Genomic DNA, 24,544 nt, shown 5'->3' on the forward strand with positions numbered 1-24,544 from the left:
GGGTAGGGATGGATGGATGAAGGAAGGGATGGATGGTTATCAGCAGGCTTGTAGTTGCACCGGGCGGGGGGGGTGGGTGCAGTCACATCTGGCCTCTCTCCAGGAAGGGATGGATGGAAGAAGGGATGGATGGGGGAAGGGATGGATGATGAGGGGATGGATGGGGATGGATGGAGAAGGGATGGATGGAGGAAGGGATGGATTGAGGAAGGGATGGATGGAGGAAGGGATGGATGGAGGAAGGGATGGATGATGAGGGGATGGATGGGGATGGATGGAGAAGGGATGGATGGAGGAAGGGATGGATTGAGGAAGGGATGGATGGAGGAAGGGATGGATTGAGGAAGGGATGGATGGAGGAAAGGATGGATGGTTATCAGGAGGGGGTTGTAGTACCGGGGTAGGGAGTGCAGTCACATGTGATACAAGCATACAAGGTGTTATTGTTATCAGCAGGCTTGTAGTTGCACCGGGGGGGGGGGTTGTGCAGCCACATCTGGCCTCTCTCCAGGAAGGGGTTAATCCGCCCGGCGAGGAGCCGCCATCTTCTAATAGAATTAGTGAAGTTTGGGCCGAGCCGCCTGTCTGGAGACTTCATAATGATGGGGGGGGGGCTCTCCGGAGATGATATTTCCCCTCCCCCTCCTCTATTACTGTATCTCCTCAGTATGGTCTCTGATGACAGGAGGTCTCACTCCTCTCGCTGATGTCATGAAAGGAAGGCTCCAGGATTTCCTTTCCACACACAGAACTACGACACTCATCCTCCCTTCATCTTCCTGCAACCAGGGCAACGGTAGACAGGAGTTCCTGGAGTCCTCACCCCCCCCCCCACCCACCCCTGCTGTCTCTAGCGGTCTGAAGAAGATCTGGGAACCCCCTGAAGAAGATCTGGGAACCCCCCTGAAGAAGATCTGGGAACCCCTCTGAAGAAGATCTGGGAACCCCCCTGAGGAAGATCCGGGAACCCCCTGAAGAAGATCTGGGAACCCCCCTGAAGAAGATCTGGGATCCCCCCTGAAGAAGATCTGGGAACCCCCCTGAAGAAGATCCGGGAACCCCCTGAAGAAGATCCGGGAACCCCCCTGAAGAAGATCTGGGAACCCCCTGAAGAAGATCTGGAAACCCCCTGAAGAAGATCTGGGAACCCCCCTGAAGAAGATCCGGGAAGCCCCCTGAAGAAGATCTGGAAACCCCCTGAAGAAGATCCGGGAACCCCCTGAAGAAGATCTGGGAACCCCCCTGAAGAAGATCTGGGATCCCCCCTGAAGATGATCTGTGAACCCCCTGAAGAAGATCCGGCGAACCCCCCTGAAGAAGATCTGGGAACCCCCTGAAGAAGATCTGGGAACCCCCCTGAAGAAGATCTGGGAACCCCCCTGAAGAAGATCCGGGAACCCCCTGAAGAAGATCTGGGAACCCCCCTGAAGAAGATCTGGGATCCCCCTGAAGATGATCTGGGAACCCCCTGAAGAAGATCCGGCGAACCCCCCTGAAGAAGATCTGGGAACCCCCCTGAAGAAGATCCGGGAACCCCCCTGAAGAAGATCTGGGAACCCCCCTGAAGAAGATCTGGGAACCCCCCTGAAGAAGATCCGGGAACCCCCTGAAGAAGATCTGGGAACCCCCCTGAAGAAGATCAGGGAACCCCCCTGAAGAAGATCTGGGAACCCCCCTGAAGAAGATCCGGGAACCCCCCTGAAGAAGATCCGGGAACCCCCCTGAAGAAGATCTGGAAACCCCCCTGAAGAAGATCTGGGAACCCCCCTGAAGAAGATCTGGGAACCCCCCTGAAGAAGATCAGGGAACCCCCCTGAAGAAGATCTGGGAACCCCCCTGAAGAAGATCCGGGAACCCCCCTGAAGAAGATCCGGCGAACCACCCTGAAGAAGATCTGGGAACCCCCTGAAGAAGATCTGGGAACCCCCCTGAAGAAGATCCGGGAACCCCCCTGAAGAAGATCCGGGAACCCCCCTGAAGAACATCTGGGAACCCCCCTGAAGAAGATCCGGGAACCCCCTGAAGAAGATCTGGGAACCCCCCTGAAGAAGATCAGGGAACCCCCCTGAAGAAGATCTGGAAACCCCCCTGAAGAAGATCTGGGAACTCCCCTGAAGAAGATCTGGGAACCCCCCTGAAGAAGATCTGGGAACCCCCTGAAGAAGATCTGGGAACCCCCCTGAAGAAGATCTGGAAACCCCCCTGAAGAAGATCTGGGAACTCCCCTGAAGAAGATCTGGGAACTCCCCTGAAGAAGATCTGGGAACCCCCCTGAAGAAGATCTGGAAACCCCCCTGAAGAAGATCTGGGAACTCCCCTGAAGAAGATCTGGGAACCCCCTGAAGAAGATCTGGGAACCCCCCTGAAGAAGATCTGGGAACCCCCTGAAGAAGATCTGGGAACCCCCCTGACTGGATGACAGACGCAATTATCGTCACTTTAAAAAATGATACTTTTTATTAACCTTTTTTCTCCTTTCCTACATCATAATGCTGCCGATCTCCTGCAGACTCTTTGCTGCCACTTCCTCTTTAGATGCACTGCGGTGACGGTGACAACAGTGGACAGTCTCTGTGAAACGGCGGTCACCAGTAGGGATGAGCCGAACACCCCCCCCCCCCGTTCGGTTCGCACCAGAACCTGCGAACACACCAAATGTTCCTGTGAACTTTAGAACCCCATTAAAGTCTATGGGACACGAACGTTCGAATCTAAAGTGCGAATTTTAAAGGCTAATATGCAAGTTATTGTCCTAAAAAAATTGTCCTGACTTTTTTTCCTTCAGAAATTACATTTTGTGCAGGGACTGTTCTAAACACGGGAAACATGCGCTACTTTACAGGCATACTATAGACACCCCCCTAGGTACGAAATTTAAAGGAACATTTCACTTTTAGCATTATTAAAATCACTGCTCCCGAAAAAACGGACGTTTTTAAAACTTTTTTTGCATTGATACATGTTTCCTGGGGCAGGACCCGGGTCCCCAAACACTCCCCTGGGGCAAGACCCAGTCCCCAAACACTCCCCTGGGGCAGGATCCGGTCCCCAAACACTCCCCTGGGGCAGGATCCGGTCCCCAAACACTCCCCTGGGGCAAGACCCAGTCCCCAAACACTCCCCTGGGGCAGGATCCGGTCCCCAAACACTCCCCTGGGGCAGGACCCGGGTCCCCAAACACTTCCCTTGGGCAGGACCCGGGTCCCCAAACACTCCCCTGGGGCAGGACCCGGGTCCCCAAACACTCCCCCTGGGGCAGGACCCGGGTCCCCAAACACTCCCCTGGGGCAGGACCCGGGTCCCAAACACTCCCCTGGGGCAGGACCCGGGTCCCCAAACACTCCCCTGGGGCAGGACCCGGGTCCCAAACACTCCCCTGGGGCAGGACCCGGGTCTCCAAACACTCCCCTGGGGCAGGACCCGGGCCCCCAAACACTCCCCTGGGGCAGGACCCGGGTCTCCAAACACTCCCCCTGGGACAGGACTCGGGTCCCCAAACACTCCCCTGGGGCAGGACCCGGGTCCCCAAACACTCCCCTGGGGCAGGACCCGGGTCCCCAAACACTCCCCTGGGGCAGGACCCGGGTCCCTAAACACTCCCCTGGGGCAGGACCCGGGTCTCCAAACACTCCCCCTGGGGCAGGACCCGGGTCCCCAGACACTCCCCTGGGGCCGGACCCAGGTCCCCAAACACTCCCCTGGGGCAGGACACGGGTTTCCAAACACTCCCCTGGGGCAGGACCAGGGTCCCCAAAGACTCCCCTGGGGCAGGACCCAGGTCTCCAAACACTCCCCTGGGGCAGATGGGGATGCTGATCAATGTGACACACAGGTGACAGGGACACTGATCTATGTGACACACAGATGATGGGGGACACTGATCAATGTGACACACAGAAGACATATGGGACACTGATCAATGTGCACACATGAGACAGAAGGGATACTGATCAATGTGACACCCAGGTGACAGGGGGACACTGATGAAGGTGACACACAGAAGACAGATGGAACACTGATCAATGTGATACAGGAGAGAGAGGATAGACAGATCAATGAAACACACAGAGGGGACACCAATTAAATATTTAAAGGATAACGATGGGGTCTATAAAGAATAGAAATGTACAGAATATAACTGAGTACTAAGATTTGTAGGTAAAGTTAATCCGGGGTAAATCCGATTGCCTCTCGGGGGATCAGGAAGGAATTTTTTCCCCTGCTGTAGCAAATTGGATCTCATGCTCTGCTGGGGTTTTTTGCCTTCCTCTGGATCAACTGTGGGTATGGAGTTGGGTGTATGGGATTGTACTGTGTTTTTTATTTTGTTTTTTTATTTTTTGTGGTTGAACTGGATAGACTTGTGTCTTTTTCCAACCTGACTAACTATGTAACTATGTAACATGCAATCTCTTTTATAGTAAACCTAATTTAAAGATTTGAGGGACCGCAATGGGCTCCACAGTGACCCCAACACAAAATATATTATATAGTAAATTTTATTTACAATTTTAAGGAACATCAACGGGCTCTGCAGTGACCCCAACACACAATCTCTTCTATTATAAACTGAATTTACAGATTTAAGGAACATCAACGGGCTCTGCAGTGACCCCAACACACAATGTATATTATAGTAAATGAAATATACAGATTTAAGGGACAGCAATGGGCTTCGCAGCCACCCCAACATACAATCTCTTCTATAGTAAACAAAATTTACAAATTTAAGGGACAGCAATGGGCTTCGCAGCAACGCCCAACATACAATCTTTTCTATAGTAAATTATATTTACAGATTTAAGGGACAGCAATGGGCGTCGCATCAACCCCCAACATACAATCTCTTCTATAGTAAATTATATTTACAATTCTAAGGGACAGCAAGTTCAGTCGAGTTATTTATTCACAATGCCGGATCGCCTCTTCATTAAATTCTTATTTACAAAATCAATTACAAATAGCAACACAAATGTGATCGCCTGGACCTGATATACACCATAGAAAGACTCCAACAATGTATAAAGCATCTCACCGAACACTAGCAAAGTCCACAAAGTCCATCAATGAGGATTTCCACAACTCATCCTTGTAGCTGATCATTTGAAGAGAGATCCTTTACTTTTACACATAAATGACTTGCTGGACGGACACAGGAAGACACCGCGCTTGATCAGGAAAGGATCACATGGGATTCCAGTCTGATACATTGGATACAATTCTTCTAGAGGGGGATAAGGACGTGGTCGGGGCAGGCACAGAACCAGTAACGTAGGTCTGACAAGGTCCGCACATTTGAATGTCACACAGTGACCATAACATTAAATAGAACTGGAGGTGCAGAAGACGACGGGTGGTCCCCGGTCTACTTTGGGTTCTACTGAGGACCATTTTCGGGTTCCCAGCAATGCACGCTGTTCTGATGTACAGATGGCTGAGGATTGCAGAATTGTCACCAGGACTGTCCAACAGTCAGATCTATTGTCACAGAACACAACGGGTTCATTCTTGGTGGTTCTGCTCTGCCGGATTTCTGCATCTCCTCGAAGGCCAGAGGACCACCTAAGACTTCCAAAAAACAGGCCAACAAAACGTCAGGATGAAAGTTCTTCGGGTGTCACGGAACCTCACTCATGGGACCCCGATGGGCCTTCTCCCAAGTCATCTTCATCATCTGTCACATCAAAGACGCCAACAAGGTGACGGGAGACCTCAGGGGCCAGCGGAGAGTCTGGAGAATAATATGGAAGAGAAGGTGAGTCAGGGGGGGGAGATATTACAGACGGGGGGAGAAGAAGAACTGGAGGGGGCATGGCAGAGGAAGAGCAAGGATCTTACAGAGGGGGGAGAAGGAGAACAGGAGGGGGCATGGCAGAGGAAGAGCAAGGATCTTACAGAGGGGGGGAGAAGGAGAACTGGAGGGGGCATGGCAGAGGAAGAGCAAGGATCTTACAGAGGGGGGAGAAGGAGAACAGGGGGGGGCATGGCAGAGGAAGAGCAAGGATCTTACAGAGGGGGGAGAAGGAGAACAGGAGGGGGCATGGCAGAGGAAGAGCAAGGATCTTACAGAGGGGGGGAGAAGGAGAACAGGAGGGGGCATGGCAGAGGAAGAGCAAGGATCTTACAGAGAGGGGAGAAGGAGAACAGGAGGGGGCATGGCAGAGGAAGAGCAAGGATCTTACAGAGGGGGGAGAAGGAGAACAGGAGGGGGCATGGCAGAGGAAGAGCAAGGATCTTACAGAGGGGGGAGAAGGAGAACAGGAGGGGGCATGGCAGAGGAAGAGCAAGGATCTTACAGAGGGGGGGAGAAGGAGAACTGGAGGGGGCATGGCAGAGGAAGAGCAAGGATCTTACAGAGGGGGGAGAAGGAGAACCTGGAGGGGGCATGACAGAGGAAGAGCAAGGATCTTACAGAGGGGGGAGAAGGAGAACAGGAGGGGGCATGGCAGAGGAAGAGCAAGGATCTTACAGAGGGGGGAGAAGGAGAACCTGGGGGGGGCATGGCAGAGGAAGAGCAAGGATCTTACAGAGGGGGGAGAAGGAGAACCTGGGGGGGACATGGCAGAGGAAGAGCAAGGATCTTACAGAGGGGGGAGAAGGAGAACAGGAGGGGGCATGGCAGAGGAAGAGCAAGGATCTTACAGAGAGGGGAGAAGGAGAACAGGAGGGGGCATGGCAGAGGAAGAGCAAGGATCTTACAGAGGGGGGGGAAGGAGAACAGGAGGGGGCATGGCAGAGGAAGAGCAAGGATCTTACAGAGGGGGAGAAGGAGAACAGGAGGGGGCATGGCAGAGGAAGAGCAAGGATCTTACAGAGGGGGGAGAAGGAGAACTTGGAGGGGGCATGGCAGAGGAAGAGCAAGGATCTTACAGAGGGGGGAGAAGGAGAACAGGAGGGGGCATGGCAGAGGAAGAGCAAGGATCTTACAGAGGGGGGAGAAGGAGAACAGGAGGGGGCATGGCAGAGGAAGAGCAATGATCTTACAGAGGGGGGGGAAGGAGAACAGGAGGGGGCATGGCAGAGGAAGAGCAAGGATCTTACAGAGGGGGAGAAGGAGAACAGGAGGGGGCATGGCAGAGGAAGAGCAAGGATCTTACAGGGGGGGAGAAGGAGAACAGGAGGGGGCATGGCAGAGGAAGAGCAAGGATCTTACAGAGGGGGGAGAAGGAGAACTGGAGGGGGCATGGCAGAGGAAGAGCAAGGATCTTACAGAGGGGGGAGAAGGAGAACAGGAGGGGGCATGGCAGAGGAAGAGCAAGGATCTTACAGGGGGGGAGAAGGAGAACAGGAGGGGGCATGGCAGAGGAAGAGCAAGGATCTTACAGAGGGGGGAGAAGGAGAACAGGAGGGGCATGGCAGAGGAAGAGCAAGGATCTTACAGAGAGGGGGGAGAAGGAGAACAGGAGGGGGCATGGCAGAGGAAGAGCAAGGATCTTACAGAGGGGGGGGAGAAGGAGAACCTGGAGGGGGCATGGCAGAGGAAGAGCAAGGATCTTACAGAGGGGGGGAGAAGGAGAACAGGAGAGGGCATGGCAGAGGAAGAGCAAGGATCTTACAGAGGGGGGGAGAAGGAGAACAGGAGGGGGCATGGCAGAGGAAGAGCAAGGATCTTACAGAGGGGGGAGAAGGAGAACAGGAGGGGGCATGGCAGAGGAAGAGCAAGGATCTTACAGAGGGGGGGAGAAGGAGAACCTGGGGGGGCATGGCAGAGGAAGAGCAAGGATCTTACAGGGGGGGAGAAGGAGAACAGGAGAGGGCATGGCAGAGGAAGAGCAAGGATCTTACAGAGGGGGGGAGAAGGAGAACAGGAGGGGGCATGGCAGAGGAAGAGCAAGGATCTTACAGAGGGGGGAGAAGGAGAACAGGAGGGGGCATGGCAGAGGAAGAGCAAGGATCTTACAGAGGGGGAGAAGGAGAACAGGAGGGGGCATGGCAGAGGAAGAGCAAGGATCTTACAGAGGGGGGAGAAGGAGAACCTGAAGGGGGCATGGCAGAGGAAGAGCAAGGATCTTACAGAGGGGGGAGAAGGAGAACCTGGAGGGGGCATGACAGAGGAAGAGCAAGGATCTTACAGAGGGGGGAGAAGGAGAACCTGGAGGGGGCATGACAGAGGAAGAGCAAGGATCTTACAGAGGGGGGAGAAGGAGAACAGGAGGGGGCATGGCAGAGGAAGAGCAAGGATCTTACAGAGGGGGGAGAAGGAGAACAGGAGGGGGCATGGCAGAGGAAGAGCAAGGATCTTACAGAGGGGGGGAGAAGGAGAACTGGAGGGGGCATGGCAGAGGAAGAGCAAGGATCTTACAGAGGGGGGAGAAGGAGAACCTGGAGGGGGCATGGCAGAGGAAGAGCAAGGATCTTACAGAGGGGGGAGAAGGAGAACAGGAGGGGGCATGGCAGAGGAAGAGCAAGGATCTTACAGAGGGGGGAGAAGGAGAACCTGGGGGGGCATGGCAGAGGAAGAGCAAGGATCTTACAGAGGGGGGGAGAAGGAGAACCTGGGGGGGCATGGCAGAGGAAGAGCAAGGATCTTACAGAGGGGGGAGAAGGAGAACAGGAGGGGGCATGGCAGAGGAGGAGCAAGGATCTTACAGAGGGGGGAGAAGGAGAACAGGAGGGGGCATGGCAGAGGAAGAGCAAGGATCTTACAGAGGGGGAGAAGGAGAACAGGAGGGGGCATGGCAGAGGAAGAGCAAGGATCTTACAGAGGGGGAGAAGGAGAACAGGAGGGGGCATGGCAGAGGAAGAGCAAGGATCTTACAGAGGGGGGAGAAGGAGAACAGGAGGGGGCATGGCAGAGGAGGAGCAATGATCTTACAGAGGGGGGGAGAAGGAGAACCTGGGGGGGGGCATGGCAGAGGAAGAGCAAGGATCTTACAGAGGGGGGAGAAGGAGAACAGGAGAGGGCATGGCAGAGGAAGAGCAAGGATCTTACAGAGAGGGGGGAGAAGGAGAACAGGAGGGGGCATGGCAGAGGAAGAGCAAGGATCTTACAGAGGGGGGAGAAGGAGAACAGGAGGGGGCATGGCAGAGGAAGAGCAAGGATCTTACAGAGGGGGGGAGAAGGAGAACAGGAGGGGGCATGGCAGAGGAAGAGCAAGGATCTTACAGAGGGGGGGAGAAGGAGAACTGGAGGGGGCATGGCAGAGGAAGAGCAAGGATCTTACAGAGGGGGGGAGAAGGAGAACTGGAGGGGGCATGGCAGAGGAAGAGCAAGGATCTTACAGAGGGGGGAGAAGGAGAACAGGAGGGGGCATGGCAGAGGAAGAGCAAGGATCTTACAGAGGGGGGAGAAGGAGAACGGGAGGGGGCATGGCAGAGGAAGAGCAAGGATCTTACAGAGGGGGGGAGAAGGAGAACAGGAGGGGGCATGGCAGAGGAAGAGCAAGGATCTTACAGAGGGGGAGAAGGAGAACCTGGGGGGGGCATGGCAGAGGAAGAGCAAGGATCTTACAGAGGGGGGGAGAAGGAGAACAGGAGGGGGCATGGCAGAGGAAGAGCAAGGATCTTACAGAGGCGGGAGAAGGAGAACAGGAGGGGGCATGGCAGAGGAAGAGCAAGGATCTTACAGAGAGGGGAGAAGGAGAACAGGAGGGGGCATGACAGAGGAAGAGCAAGGATCTTACAGAGGGGGAGAAGGAGAACAGGAGGGGGCATGGCAGAGGAAGAGCAAGGATCTTACAGAGGGGGGGAGAAGGAGAACAGGAGGGGGCATGGCAGAGGAAGAGCAAGGATCTTACAGAGGGGGGAGAAGGAGAACAGGAGGGGGCACGGCAGAGGAAGAGCAAGGATCTTACAGAGGGGGGAGAAGGAGAACTGGAGGGGGCATGGCAGAGGAAGAGCAAGGATCTTACAGAGAGGGGAGAAGGAGAACAGGAGGGGGCATGACAAAGGAAGAGCAAGGATCTTACAGAGGGGGGGGGGGGAGAAGGAGAACAGGAGGGGAATGGCAGAGGAAGAGCAAGGATCTTACAGAGGGGGGGGGAGAAGGAGAACAGGAGGGGGCATGGCAGAGGAAGAGCAAGGATCTTACAGAGGGGGGGGGAGAAGGAGAACAGGAGGGGGCATGGCAGAGGAAGAGCAAGGATCTTACAGAGGGGGGAGAAGGAGAACAGGAGGGGGCATGGCAGAGGAAGAGCAAGGGTCTTACAGAGGGGGGGAGAAGGAGAACAGGAGGGGGCATGGCAGAGGAAGAGCAAGGATCTTACAGAGGGGGGGGGAGAAGGAGAACAGGAGGGGGCATGGCAGAGGAAGAGCAAGGATCTTACAGAGGGGGGGAGAAGGAGAACAGGAGGGGGCATGACAGAGGAAGAGCAAGGATCTTACAGAGGGGGGAGAAGGAGAACAGGAAGGGGCATGGCAGAGGAAGAGCAAGGATCTTACAGAGGGGGAGAAGGAGAACAGGAGGGGGCATGGCAGAGGAAGAGCAAGGATCTTACAGGGGGGGAGAAGGAGAACAGGAGGGGGCATGGCAGAGGAAGAGCAAGGATCTTACAGAGGGGGGGAGAAGGAGAACAGGAGGGGGCATGGAAGAGGAAGAGCAAGGATCTTACAGAGGGGGGGAGAAGGAGAACAGGAGGGGGCATGGCAGAGGAAGAGCAAGGATCTTACAGAGGGGGGGAGAAGGAGAACAGGAGGGGGCATGGCAGAGGAAGAGCAAGGATCTTACAGATGGGGAGAAGGAGAACAGGAGGGGGCATGGCAGAGGAAGAGCAAGGATCTTACAGAGGGGGGAGAAGGAGAACAGGAGGGGGCATGGCAGAGGAAGAGCAAGGATCTTACAGAGGGGGGAGAAGGAGAACAGGAGGGGGCATGGCAGAGGAAGAGCAAGGATCTTACAGAGGGGGGAGAAGGAGAACAGGAGGGGGCATGGCAGAGGAAGAGCAAGGATCTTACAGAGGGGGAGAAGGAGAACAGGAGGGGGCATGGCAGAGGAAGAGCAAGGATCTTACAGAGGGGGGGGAAGGAGAACAGGAGGGGGCATGGCAGAGGAAGAGCAAGGATCTTACAGAGGGGGGGAGAAGGAGAACCTGGAGGGGGCATGGCAGAGGAAGAGAAAGTATCTTACAGAGGGGGGGAGAAGGAGAACAGGAGGGGGCATGGCAGAGGAAGAGCAAGGATCTTACAGAGGGGGGAGAAGGAGAACAGGAGGGGGCATGGCAGAGGAAGAGCAAGGATCTTACAGAGGGGGGAGAAGGAGAACAGGAGGGGGCATGGCAGAGGAAGAGCAAGGATCTTACAGAGGGGGGAGAAGGAGAACTGGAGGGGGCATGGCAGAGGAAGAGCAAGGATCTTACAGAGGGGGGGAGAAGGAGAACAGGAGGGGGCATGACAGAGGAAGAGCAAGGATCTTACAGAGGGGGAGAAGGAGAACAGGAGGGGGCATGGCAGAGGAAGAGCAAGGATCTTACAGAGGGGGAGAAGGAGAACCTGGAGGGGGCATGACAGAGGAAGAGCAAGGATCTTACAGAGGGGAGAAGGAGAACAGGAGGGGGCATGGCAGAGGAAGAGCAAGGGTCTTACAGAGGGGGGAGAAGGAGAACAGGAGAGGGCATGGCAGAGGAAGAGCAAGGATCTTACAGAGAGGGGGGAGAAGGAGAACAGGAGGGGGCATGGCAGAGGAAGAGCAAGGATCTTACAGAGGGGGGAGAAGGAGAACTGGGGGGCATGGCAGAGGAAGAGCAAGGATCTTACAGAGAGGGGGGAGAAGGAGAACTGGAGGTGGCATGGCAGAGGAAGAGCAAGGATCTTACAGAGGGGGAGAAGGAGAACAGGAGGGGGCATGGCAGAGGAAGAGCAAGGATCTTACAGAGGGGGAGAAGGAGAACAGGAGGGGGCATGGCAGAGGAAGAGCAAGGATCTTACAGAGGGGGGAGAAGGAGAACCTGGAGGGGGCATGACAGAGGAAGAGCAAGGATCTTACAGGGGGGGAGAAGGAGAACAGGAGGGGGCATGGCAGAGGAAGAACAAGGATCTTACAGAGGGGGGAGAAGGAGAACAGGAGGGGGCATGGCAGAGGAAGAGCAAGGATCTTACAGAGGGGGGAGAAGGAGAACAGGAGGGGGCATGGCAGAGGAAGAGCAAGGATCTTACAGAGGGGGAGAAGGAGAACAGGAGGGGGCATGGCAGAGGAAGAGCAAGGATCTTACAGAGGGGGAGAAGGAGAACAGGAGGGGGCATGGCAGAGGAAGAGCAAGGATCTTACAGAGGGGGGAGAAGGAGAACAGGAGGGGGCATGGCAGAGGAAGAGCAAGGATCTTACAGAGGGGGGAGAAGGAGAACAGGAGGGGGCATGGCAGAGGAAGAGCAAGGATCTTACAGAGGGGGAGAAGGAGAACAGGAGGGGGCATGGCAGAGGAAGAGCAAGGATCTTACAGAGGGGGGGAGAAGGAGAACCTGGAGGGGGCATGGCAGAGGAAGAGAAAGTATCTTACAGAGGGGGGAGAAGGAGAACCTGGAGGGGGCATGACAGAGGAAGAGCAAGGATCTTACAGAGGGGGGGAGAAGGAGAACAGGAGAGGGCATGGCAGAGGAGGAGCAAGGATCTTACAGAGGGGGGAGAAGGAGAACAGGAGGGGGCATGGCAGAGGAAGAGCAAGGATCTTACAGATGGGGAGAAGGAGAACAGGAGAGGGCATGGCAGAGGAAGAGCAAGGATCTTACAGAGAGGGGGGAGAAGGAGAACAGGAGGGGGCATGGCAGAGGAAGAGCAAGGATCTTACAGAGGGGGGAGAAGGAGAACAGGAGGGGGCATGGCAGAGGAAGAGCAAGGATCTTACAGAGGGGGGGAGAAGGAGAACAGGAGGGGGCATGGCAGAGGAAGAGCAAGGATCTTACAGAGGGGGAGAAGGAGAACAGGAGGGGGCATGGCAGAGGAAGAGCAAGGATCTTACAGAGGGGGGGAGAAGGAGAACAGGAGGGGGCATGGCAGAGGAAGAGCAAGGATCTTACAGAGGGGGAGAAGGAGAACAGGAGGGGGCATGGCAGAGGAAGAGCAAGGATCTTACAGAGGGGGGAGAAGGAGAACAGGAGGGGGCATGGCAGAGGAAGAGCAAGGATCTTACAGATGGGGAGAAGGAGAACAGGAGAGGGCATGGCAGAGGAAGAGCAAGGATCTTACAGAGAGGGGGGAGAAGGAGAACAGGAGGGGGCATGGCAGAGGAAGAGCAAGGATCTTACAGAGGGGGGAGAAGGAGAACAGGAGAGGGCATGGCAGAGGAGGAGCAAGGATCTTACAGAGGGGGGAGAAGGAGAACAGGAGGGGGCATGGCAGAGGAAGAGCAAGGATCTTACAGATGGGGAGAAGGAGAACAGGAGAGGGCATGGCAGAGGAAGAGCAAGGATCTTACAGAGAGGGGGGAGAAGGAGAACAGGAGGGGGCATGGCAGAGGAAGAGCAAGGATCTTACAGAGGGGGGAGAAGGAGAACAGGAGGGGGCATGGCAGAGGAAGAGCAAGGGTCTTACAGAGGGGGGAGAAGGAGAACAGGAGGGGGCATGGCAGAGGAAGAGCAAGGATCTTACAGAGGGGGGAGAAGGAGAACCTGGAGGGGGCATGACAGAGGAAGAGCAAGGATCTTACAGAGGGGAGAAGGAGAACAGGAGGGGGCATGGCAGAGGAAGAGCAAGGGTCTTACAGAGGGGGGAGAAGGAGAACAGGAGGGGGCATGGCAGAGGAAGAGCAAGGATCTTACAGAGGGGGAGAGAAGGAGAACCTGGGGGGGCATGGCAGAGGAAGAGCAAGGATCTTACAGGGGGGGAGAAGGAGAACAGGAGAGGGCATGGCAGAGGAAGAGCAAGGATCTTACAGAGAGGGGGGAGAAGGAGAACAGGAGGGGGCATGACAGAGGAAGAGCAAGGATCTTACAGAGGGGGGAGAAGGAGAACTGGAGGGGGCATGGCAGAGGAAGAGCAAGGATCTTACAGAGGGGGGGAGAAGGAGAACAGGAGGGGGCATGGCAGAGGAAGAGCAAGGATCTTACAGAGGGGGGGAGAAGGAGAACTGGAGAGGGCATGGCAGAGGAAGAGCAAGGATCTTACAGAGGGGGGAGAAGGAGAACAGGGGGGGCATGGCAGAGGAAGAACAAGGATCTTACAGAGAGGGGGGAGAAGGAGAACTGGAGGTGGCATGGCAGAGGAAGAGCAAGGATCTTACAGAGGGGGAGAAGGAGAACAGGAGGGGGCATGGCAGAGGAAGAGCAAGGATCTTACAGAGGGGGAGAAGGAGAACAGGAGGGGGCATGGCAGAGGAAGAGCAAGGATCTTACAGAGGGGGGGAGAAGGAGAACAGGAGGGGGCATGGCAGAGGAAGAGCAAGGATCTTACAGAGGGGGGAGAAGGAGAACAGGAGGGGACATGGCAGAGGAAGAGCAAGGATCTTACAGAGGGGGGAGAAGGAGAACAGGAGGGGGCATGGCAGAGGAAGAGCAAGGATCTTACAGAGGGGGAGAAGGAGAACAGGAGGGGGCATGGCAGAGGAAGAGCAAGGATCTTACAGAGGGGGAGAAGGAGAACAGGAGGGGGCGTGGCAGAGGAAGAGCAAGGATCTTACAGAGGGGGGGAGAAGGAGAACAGGAGGGGGCATGGCAGAGGAAGAGCAAGGATCTTACAGAGGGGGGAGAAGGAGAACAGGAGGGGGCATGGCAGAGGAAGAGCAAGGATCTTACAGAGGGGGGGAGAAGGAGAACCTGGAGGGGGCATGGCAGAGGAAGAGCAAGGATCTTACAGAGGGGGGAGAAGGAGAACAGGAGGGGGCATGACAGAGGAAGAGCAAGGATCTTACAGAGGGGGGAGAAGGAGAACAGGAGGGGGCATGGCAGAGGAAGAGCAAGGATCTTACAGAGGGGGAGAAGGAGAACAGGAGGGGGCATGGCAGAGGAAGAGCAAGGGTCTTACAGAGGGGGGGAGAAGGAGAACAGGAGGGGGCATGGCAGGGGAAGAGCAAGGATCTTACAGAGGGGGGAGAAGGAGAACTGGAGGGGGCATGGCAGGGGAAGAGCAAGGATCTTACAGAGGGGGAGAAGGAGAACAGGAGGGGGCATGGCAGAGGAAGAGCAAGGATCTTACAGAGGGGGGGAGAAGGAGAACAGGAGGGGGCATGGCAGAGGAAGAGCAAGGATCTTACAGAGGGGGGAGAAGGAGAACAGGAGGGGACATGGCAGAGGAAGAGCAAGGATCTTACAGAGGGGGGAGAAGGAGAACAGGAGGGGGCATGACAGAGGAAGAGCAAGGATCTTACAGAGGGGGAGAAGGAGAACAGGAGGGGGCATGGCAGAGGAAGAGCAAGGATCTTACAGAGGGGGGGAGAAGGAGAACCTGGAGGGGGCATGGCAGAGGAAGAGCAAGGATCTTACAGAGGGGGGAGAAGGAGAACAGGAGGGGGCATGACAGAGGAAGAGCAAGGATCTTACAGAGGGGGGAGAAGGAGAACAGGAGGGGGCATGGCAGAGGAAGAGCAAGGATCTTACAGAGGGGGGAGAAGGAGAACAGGAGGGGGCATGGCAGAGGAAGAGCAAGGATCTTACAGAGGGGGAGAAGGAGAACAGGAGGGGGCATGGCAGAGGAAGAGCAAGGGTCTTACAGAGGGGGGGAGAAGGAGAACCTGGAGGGGGCATGGCAGAGGAAGAGCAAGGATCTTACAGAGGGGGGGAGAAGGAGAACAGGAGGGGGCATGGCAGAGGAAGAGCAAGGGTCTTACAGAGGGGGGGAGAAGGAGAACCTGGAGGGGGCATGGCAGAGGAAGAGCAAGGATCTTACAGAGGGGGGAGAAGGAGAACAGGAGGGGGCATGGCAGAGGAAGAGCAAGGATCTTACAGAGGGGGGAGAAGGAGAACAGGAGGGGGCATGGCAGAGGAAGAGCAAGGATCTTACAGAGGGGGGAGAAGGAGAACAGGAGGGGGCATGGCAGAGGAAGAGCAAGGATCTTACAGAGGGGGAGAAGGAGAACAGGAGGGGGCATGGCAGAGGAAGAGCAAGGATCTTACAGAGAGGGGGGAGAAGGAGAACAGGAGGGGGCATGGCAGAGGAAGAGCAAGGATCTTACAGAGGGGGGAGAAGGAGAACAGGAGGGGGCGTGGCAGAGGAAGAGCAAGGATCTTACAGAGGGGGGGGAAGGAGAACAGGAGGGGGCATGGCAGAGGAAGAGCAAGGATCTTACAGAGGGGGGGAGAAGGAGAACAGGAGGGGGCATGATGAAGAGAGAGAAGAGTTCATACAGAGGGGGGGATACAGAGAGGGAAGAAGAGATGAAATATGGGGGGGGGGGTGGTGCAGGAAGAGTAGAAATCATACAGATCTAGGGTGCTTTAAGTTGGCCCCTCCCACTGCAGGGTGATACAGGCAGGAGGCTGATCTCAGTTGGCCCCTCCCACTGCAGGGTGATACAGACAGGAGGCTGATCTCAGTTGGCCCCTCCCACCGCAGGGTGATACAGGCAGGAGGCTGATCTCAGTTGGCCCCTCCCACTGCAGGGTGATACAGGCAGGAGGCTGATCTCAGTTGGCCCCTCCCACCGCAGGGTGATACAGGCAGGAGGCTGATCTCAGTTGGCCCCTCCCACTGCAGGGTGATACAGGCAGGAGGCTGATCTCAGTTGGCCCCTCCCACTATAGGGTGATAGAGAAGGAGGTGGGGCCTCTTACCGGGTGAGATGAGGGTGAGTCGGGCGGATGTGGTCACCTCCCCATACATGTTTCGGCCGTGACAGGTATATGAGCCGGCGTCCCGCTGACGTACGTTGTGTATCTGCAGCCAGCCAGTCACATGATGTCTCTGAGGACCCCCCCGAGTCTGTGGAGAGAAAAGGTGGGGGGTCAGATGAGTATATGGGGGCACCTTTTCAGGTATTTGGGATTCCTGTGTATATGGGGGATTCCTGTGTATATGGGGGGGTTCTGTGTATATGGGGGGGTTCTGTGTATATGGGGGGAGTCCTGTGTATATGGGGGGATTCCTGTGTATATGGGGGGATTCTTGTGTATATGGGGGGGTTCTGTGTATATGGGGGGATTCCTGTGTATATGGGGGGTTCCTGTGTATATGGGGAGATTCCTGTGTATATGGGGGGGATTCCTGTGTATATGGGGGGTTCCTGTGTATATGGGGGATTCCTGTGTATATGGTGGGGATTCCTGTGTATATGGGGGGGATTCCTGTGTATATGGGGGGTTTCCTGTGTATATGAGGGGATTCCTGTGTATATGGGGGGGGGGGGGTTCCTGTGTATATGGGGGATTCCTGTGTATATGGAGGGGATTCCTGTGTATATGGGGGGGGATTCCTGTGTATATGGGGGGGTCCTGTGTATATGGGGGGATTCCTGTGTATATGGGGGGATTCCTGTGTATATGGGGGATTCCTGTGTATATGGGGGGGTTCCTGTGTATATGGGGGGTGTTCTGTGTATATAGGGGGGTTCCTGTGTATATGGGGGGTTCCTGTGTATATAGGGGGGTTCCTGTGTATATGGGGGGTGGGATTCCTGTGTATATGGGGGGGTTCCTGTGTATATGGGGGGATTCCTGTATATATGGGGGGGTTCTTGTGTATATGGGGGGGTTCCTGTGTATATAGGGGGGGATTCCTGTGTATATGAGGGGATTCCTGTGTATATGGGGGGTTCCTGTGTATATGGGGGATTCCTGTGTATATGGGGGGATTCCTGTGTATATGGGGGGATTCCTGTGTATATGGGGGATTCCTGTGTATATGGGGGGAATCCTGTGTATATGGGGGGATTCCTGTGTATATGGGGGATTCCTGTGTATATGGGGGGGATTCCTGTGTATATGGGGGGATTCCTGTGTATATGGGGGATTCCTGTGTATATGGGGGGAATCCTGTGTATATGGGGGGATTCCTGTGTATATGGGGGGATTCCTGTGTATATGGGGGATTCATGTGTATATGGGGTAATTCCTGTGTATATGGGGGGATTCCTGTGTATATGGGGGGATTCCTGTGTATATGGGGGGGGGTTCCTGTGTATATGGGGGATTCCTGTGTATATGGGGGGATTCCTGTGTATATGGGGGGGGGATTCCTGTGTATATGGGGGGATTCCTGTGTATATGGGGGGGGTCCTGTGTATATGGGGGGATTCCTGTGTATATGGGGGATTCCTGTGTATATGGGGGGGTTCCTGTGTATATGGGGGGTGTTCTGTGTATATAGGGGGGTTCCTGTGTATATGGGGGGTTCCTGTGTATATAGGGGGGTTCCTGTGTATATGGGGGGTGGGATTCCTGTGTATATGGGGGGGTTCCTGTGTATATGGTGGGATTCCTGTATATATGGGGGGGTTCTTGTGTATATGGGGGGGTTCCTGTGTATATAGGGGGGGATTCCTGTGTATATGAGGGGATTCCTGTGTATATGGGGGGTTCCTGTGTATATGGGGGATTCCTGTGTATATGGGGGGATTCCTGTGTATATGGGGGGATTCCTGTGTATATGGGGGATTCCTGTGTATATGGGGGGAATCCTGTGTATATGGGGGGATTCCTGTGTATATGGGGGATTCATGTGTATATGGGGGAATTCCTGTGTATATGGGGGGATTCCTGTGTATATGGGGGAATTCCTGTGTATATGGGGGGTTCCTGTGTATATGGGGGGATTCCTGTGTATATGGGGGATTCCTGTGTATATGGGGGGATTCCTGTGTATATGGGGGGATTCCTGTGTATATGGGGGGGGGTTCTGTGTATATGGGGGGGGTTCTGTGTATATGGGGGGATTCCTGTGTATATGGGGGGTTCCTGTGTATATGGGGGGTGTTCTGTGTGTATATAGGGGGGTTCCTGTGTATATGGGGGGTTCCTGTGTATATGGGGGGGGGTGTTCTGTGTATATGGGGGATTCCTGTGTATATGGGGGGATTCCTGTGTATATGGAGGGATTCCTGTGTATATTGGGGGGTCTGTTTATATGGGGGGATTCCTGTGTATATGGGGGGGATTCCTGTGTATATGGGGGGGGGTTCTTGTGTATATGGGGGGGTCTGTGTATATGGGGGGGATTCCTGTGTATATGGGGGGGTCTGTGTATATGGGGGGGATTCCTGTGTACATGGGGGGGTTCTTGTGTATATGGGGGGATTCCTGTGTATATGGGGGGTTCCTGTGTATATGGGGGGGGGGTGTTCTGTGTATATGGGGGATTCCTGTGTATATGGGGGGATTCCTGTGTATATGGGGGGGTTCTTGTGTATATAGGGGGGTTCCTGTGTATATGGGGGGATTCCTGTGTATATGGGGGGATTCCTGTGTATATGGGGGGGGTTATTGTGTATATGGGGGGGTTCTTGTGTATATAGGGGGGTTCTTGTGTATATGGGGGGGTTCTTGTGTATATGGGGGGGGGTTCCTGGACATTTGATGATTTTAGTACCTGGACGATGATGTGGCCGCTGTCCCCAGGAAGGGGCCCCTCGATTCCATGCTTCCTCCATTCCAGCTCTGCCATTGGCTGTGCCGACACCTCACAGCCCAGAATCACTGTATGACCAATGACAGCGGCCGTGTCCCGCAGGGAGCTGAGGAGACGGGGGGCTGGAGAGAGAAGACAGGATTAGAGAACGCAGAACACATCCCCTCCCCCTCTATCCTCAGACATGGTTCTCATTAGGGATGAGCTTCGAGTTGCCTGTTCGGCGAACAACGAACAATTCGGGGTGTTCGCGGCAAATTCGAAAAGCCGCGGAACACCCTGTTAAAGTCTATGGGAGAAATCTAAAGTGTTAATTTTAAAGGCTAATATGCAATTTATTGTCCTAAAAAGTGTTTGGGAACCCGGGTCCTGTCCCAGGGGAGTGTTTGGGAACCCGGGTCCTGCCCCAGGGGAGTGTTTGGGGACCCGGGTCCTGTCCCAGGGGAGTGTTTGGGAACCCGGGTCCTGTCCCAGGGGAGTGTTTGGGGACCCGGGTCCTGCCCCAGGGGGAGTGTTTGGGGACCCGGGTCCTGCCCCAGGGGAGTGTTTGGGGACCCGGGTCCTGCCCCAGGGGGAGTGTTTGGGGACCCGGGTCCTGCCCCAGGGGAGTGTTTGGGGACCCGGGTCCTGCCCCAGGGGAGTGTTTGGGGACCCGGGTCCTGTCCCAGGGGAGTGTTTGGGGACCCGGGTCCTGTCCCAGGGGAGTGTTTGGGGACCCGAGTCCTGTCCCAGGGGAGTGTTTGGGGACCCGAGTCCTGCCCCAGGGGGAGTGTTTGGGGACCCGGGTCCTGCCCCAGGGGAGTGTTTGGGGACCCGGGTCCTGTCCCAGGGGAGTGTTTGGGGACCGGGTCCTGTCCCAGGGGAGTGTTTGGGGACCCGGGTCCTGCCCCAGGGGGAGTGTTTGGGGACCCGGGTCCTGCCCCAGGGGAGTGTTTGGGGACCCGGGTCCTGTCCCAGGGGAGTGTTTGGGGACCCGAGTCCTGTCCCAGGGGAGTGTTTGGGGACCCGGGTCTTGTCCCAGGGGAGTGTTTGGGGACCTGGGTCCTGTCCCAGGGGGAGTGTTTGGGGACCCGGGTCCTGTCCCAGGGGGAGTGTTTGGGGACCCAGGTCCTGTCCCAGGGGAGTGTTTGGGGACCCGGGTCCTGCCCCAGGGGAGTGTTTGGGGACCCGGGTCCTGCCCCAGGGGAGTGTTTGGGAACCCGGGTCCTGCCCCAGGAAACATGTATCAATTAAAAAAAAAGTTTTAAAAACGGCCGTTTTTTCGGGAGCAGTGAATTTAATAATGCTAAAAGTGAAACAATAAAAGTGAAATATTCCTTTAAATTTCGTACCTAGAGGGGGGTGTAAAGTCAGCATGTGAAAAAGCGCTTGTTTCCCGTACATAGAACTGTCCCTGCACAAAGTGTCATTTCTGAAAGGAAAAAGGCATTTAAAACCGGACTTGCGGCTCTAATGAATTGTCGGTTCCCAGCAATTCAGAGAGAATTCATTCATAAAAAAATTTTAAAAAAAGCCTGGGGGTCCCCCCAAATTCAATTACCAGGCCCTTCAGGTCTGATATGGATATTAAGGGGAACCCCCGGCGTCAATTTTTAAAAAAAATTACGTGGGGTTCCCCCCATATATCCACACCAGACCCTTATCCGAGCACGTTAACCCGGTCTTTCCCAGTGACGTACGAGGGTGCGTCAGAGGGGGCGGGGTCACGTGACGGGTGGCCGGCGCTTCCCCTATATAAGTAATGTCACAGCTCCAGCGCGTCATTCCGCTGGGCTGTGTCCAGCGGAGAGAGGAGCTCGCCTGTTGCGCTCTGGACGGATGGGATCTTCTCATCGCTGGACCGGACCGCTGATCACCCGTCGCTGGAGAGATCATCCGTCGCTGGAGAGATCATCCGTCGCTGGATACAGACAACGTTGGAGCGGGGGGGGCCGGGCCGAGAGTGGATTCACATCGCTGGATTTTTTTTTTATTAATAAAGGATTTTTTTCTACGGTGTCTGTGTGTGTTTTTTTTTAACTATTTACACTTCCTTTGTGAAATGGTAGAGGTACAGTGTACCCCATTACCAATTCACATGGGGGGGCCAGGATCTGGGGGTCCTCTTTGTTAAAGGGGTCTTCCAGATTCTGATAAGCCCCCCGCCCGCAGACCCCCACAACCACCAGGCAAGGGTTGTGGGGATGAGGCCCTTGTCCCCATCAACATGGGGACATCCTCCCCATGTTGAGGGCATGTGGCCTGGTACGGTTCAGGAGAGGGGGGACCGCACTCTGTCCCCCCCTCTTTTCTGCGGCCGTCCAGGTCAACGTGCTCGGATAAGGGTCTGGTGTGGATTTTTGGGGGAACTCCATGCCATTTTTTTTTTAAATTTGGGGTGGAGTTCCCCTTAAAATCCACACCAGACCTGAAGGGAATGGATATTTGGGGGGACCCCCACGTCATTTTTTTTTTTTTTTTATGAATGAATCTGTGCAGGGACAGTTCTATGTACGGGAAACATGCGATATTTCACATGCTGACTTTACACCCCCCCCCCAGGTACGATATTTAAAGTAATATTACACTTTTATTGTTTCACTTTTAGCATTATTAAAATCACTGCTCCTGAAAAAACGGCCGTTTTTAAAACTTTTTTTGCATTGATACATGTCCCCTGGGGCAGGACCGGGTCCCCAAACACTCCCCTGGGGCAGGACCCGGTCCCCAAACACTCCCCTGGGACAGGAGCCGGGTCCCCAAACACTCCCCTGGGGCAGGACCCGGGTCCCCAAACACTCCCCTGGGGCAGGACCCGGGTCCACAAACACTCCCCCTGGGGCAGGACCCGGGTCCCCAAACACTCCCCCTGGGGCAGGACCCAGGTCCCCAAACACTCCCCTGGGGCAGGACCCGGGTCCCCAAACGCTCCCCTGGGGCAGGACCCAGGTCCCCAAACACTCCCCCTGGGGCAGGACCCGGGTCCCCAAACACTCCCCTGAGGCAGGACCCGGGTCCCCAAACACTCCCCTGGGGCAGGACCCGGTCCCCAAACACTCCCCTGGGACAGGAGCCGGGTCCCCAAACACTCCCCTGGGGCAGGACCCGGGTCCCCAAACACTCCCCTGGGGCAGGACCCGGGTCCCCAAACGCTCCCCTGGGGCAGGACCCAGGTCCCCAAACACTCCCCCTGGGGCAGGACCCGGGTCCCCAAACACTCCCCTGAGGCAGGACCCGGGTCCCCAAACACTCCCCTGGGGCAGGACCCGGGTCCCCAAACACTCCCCTGGGACAGTACCCGAGCCCCCAAACACTCCCCTGGGGCAGGACCCGGGTCCCCAAACACTCCCCTGGGTCAGTCTCGGGTTCTATGGGTCAGTCTCAGGTTCTATGGGTCAGTCTCGGGTTCTATGGGTCAGTCTCAGGTTCTATGGGTCAGTCTCGGGTTCTATGGGTCAGTCTCAGGTTCTATGGGTCAGTCTCGGGTTCTATGGGTCAGTCTCGGGTTCTATGGGTCAGTCTCAGGTTCTATGGGTCAGTCTCGGGTTCTATGGGTCAGTCTCAGGTTCTATGGGTCAGTCTCGGGTTCTATGGGTCAGTCTCGGGTTCTATGGGTCAGTCTCGGGTTCTATGGGTCAGCCTTGAGCTCTATGGTGCCGCCACTCTCAGTTGGCTCCTCCCCGGGGTGACACGGAACTTGTCCTCTGTATTGCCCGGGGTTGACCACGGCTGATCACAGTCCACATTGCATTGTCCCTCAATCTCTGCTGCGTCACCAACCCACCAATCCCAGATCCGTGGTCGGCCTTCCAACCCTCCCGTGGGCAAAGCCCCCACCCCCTGTGGCACCTCCCATAGGGGGACTCACCTTCCTTGCAGGGTCCGGTGTGTTTGACCCTCAGCTCCGTCCTCAGCCTGGTCCTGGCGGCCTCCTGCAGGCGGCAGATGTTCTTGTAGGTCCGGCGGTCGGTGCCGCACACGCTCTCCTGGGTGGGGCAGACGCAGTGGGGTTCCTCGCTTTGCCCGTCTCTCACTTGGCACCTCAGTTCCGCCCCGCAAGTCCCGAAGTGGCGCTTCATCCAGGGGAGGTCACACATCTGCCCCTCCACGTTGGCGCATTCCCAGCAGCAGCCGCAGCGATCCTTCACCCTGCCAGCCGGGCAACGCTGGGGCGCCGGAGGACAGCGCTCTTCCTGGCACGCCACGCAGCTGGGGGCGACGGCCTCCACCTCATTGGACCAACCTCTGAGGGGCAGAATCCTGAGCCGAGCCGGAGGAGGGAAGGAGAGGAAGGAGAACCCGAGGAACAGAATCCAGAACATCTCGGAGGAGAGCGGAGACCACAATGGGAGGAAAAGCCCCGGCCTCTCTCTTATATCTACATGGCCGGGACCCCCCGCCGGGACCCTCTCCCTTCCCCCGACCTCCTATCACAGGAGGAAAAAGTATTCACCCCCCCGCCGGGACCCTCTCCCTTCCCCCGACCTCCTCACCTGCAACCCCCTCCCACCAGAGGAGGAAAAAGTATTCACACCCCTCTATACACAGAGCCTGGAAAAAGTATTCACACCCCTCTATACACAGAGCCTGGAAAAAGTATTCATACCCCTCTATACACAGTGCCTGGAAAAAGTATTCATACCCCTCTATAGACAGAGCCTGGAAAAAGTATTCACACCCCGCTGGGACCTTCCCCCGACCTCATTACCTGTGGCCCCCTCCAAAACAGGAGGCCTGGAAAAAGTATTCATACCCCTCTATACACAGAGCCTGGAAAAAGTATTCATACCCCTCTATATACAGCGCCTGGAAAAAGTATTCATACCCCTTGAAATTCCCCACAAAGTGTCACATAATTGTGAAGTGGAAAGAAAATAATACAAATAAATGTGTGAAAAGTGTGGGGGGAGGGGGGCATTTGTATGCAGCCCCCTTTACTCTGATACCCCTAACTACAATCTAGAGGAACCAATCGCCTTCAGAAGTCACCTAATTAGTAAATAGAGTCCACCTGTGTGTCATGTAATCTCAGTAGAAATACAGCTGTTCTGTGAAGCCCTCAGAGGTTTGTTAGAAAACCTTAGTGAACAAAACGCATCATGAAGGCCAAGGAACACACCAGACAGGTCAGGGATAAAGTTG

The 24,544-nt window shown here is 55.6% G+C and overlaps 1 protein-coding gene across 1 annotated transcript; it reads right to left on the reverse strand.

Annotated features, from left to right (window-relative positions):
• Positions 1-4,483: 4,483 nt before the first annotated feature.
• Positions 4,484-23,724, reverse strand: LOC120921518 (kazal-type serine protease inhibitor domain-containing protein 1-like). Its single transcript, XM_040334004.1, has 4 exons — positions 23,271-23,724; positions 19,385-19,545; positions 16,636-16,783; positions 4,484-5,731 (listed from the first exon to the last, which is right to left on the reverse strand). Exons 1-4 carry the CDS (start codon positions 23,722-23,724, stop codon positions 5,628-5,630), a joined length of 867 nt encoding a protein of 288 aa, XP_040189938.1. The 3' UTR covers positions 4,484-5,627.
• Between the last annotated feature and the right edge of the window lie 820 nt (positions 23,725-24,544).

The sequence above is a fragment of the Rana temporaria genome (assembly GCF_905171775.1).
Source record: "Rana temporaria chromosome 1 unlocalized genomic scaffold, aRanTem1.1 chr1c, whole genome shotgun sequence".
Lineage (NCBI taxonomy): Eukaryota > Metazoa > Chordata > Amphibia > Anura > Ranidae > Rana > Rana temporaria.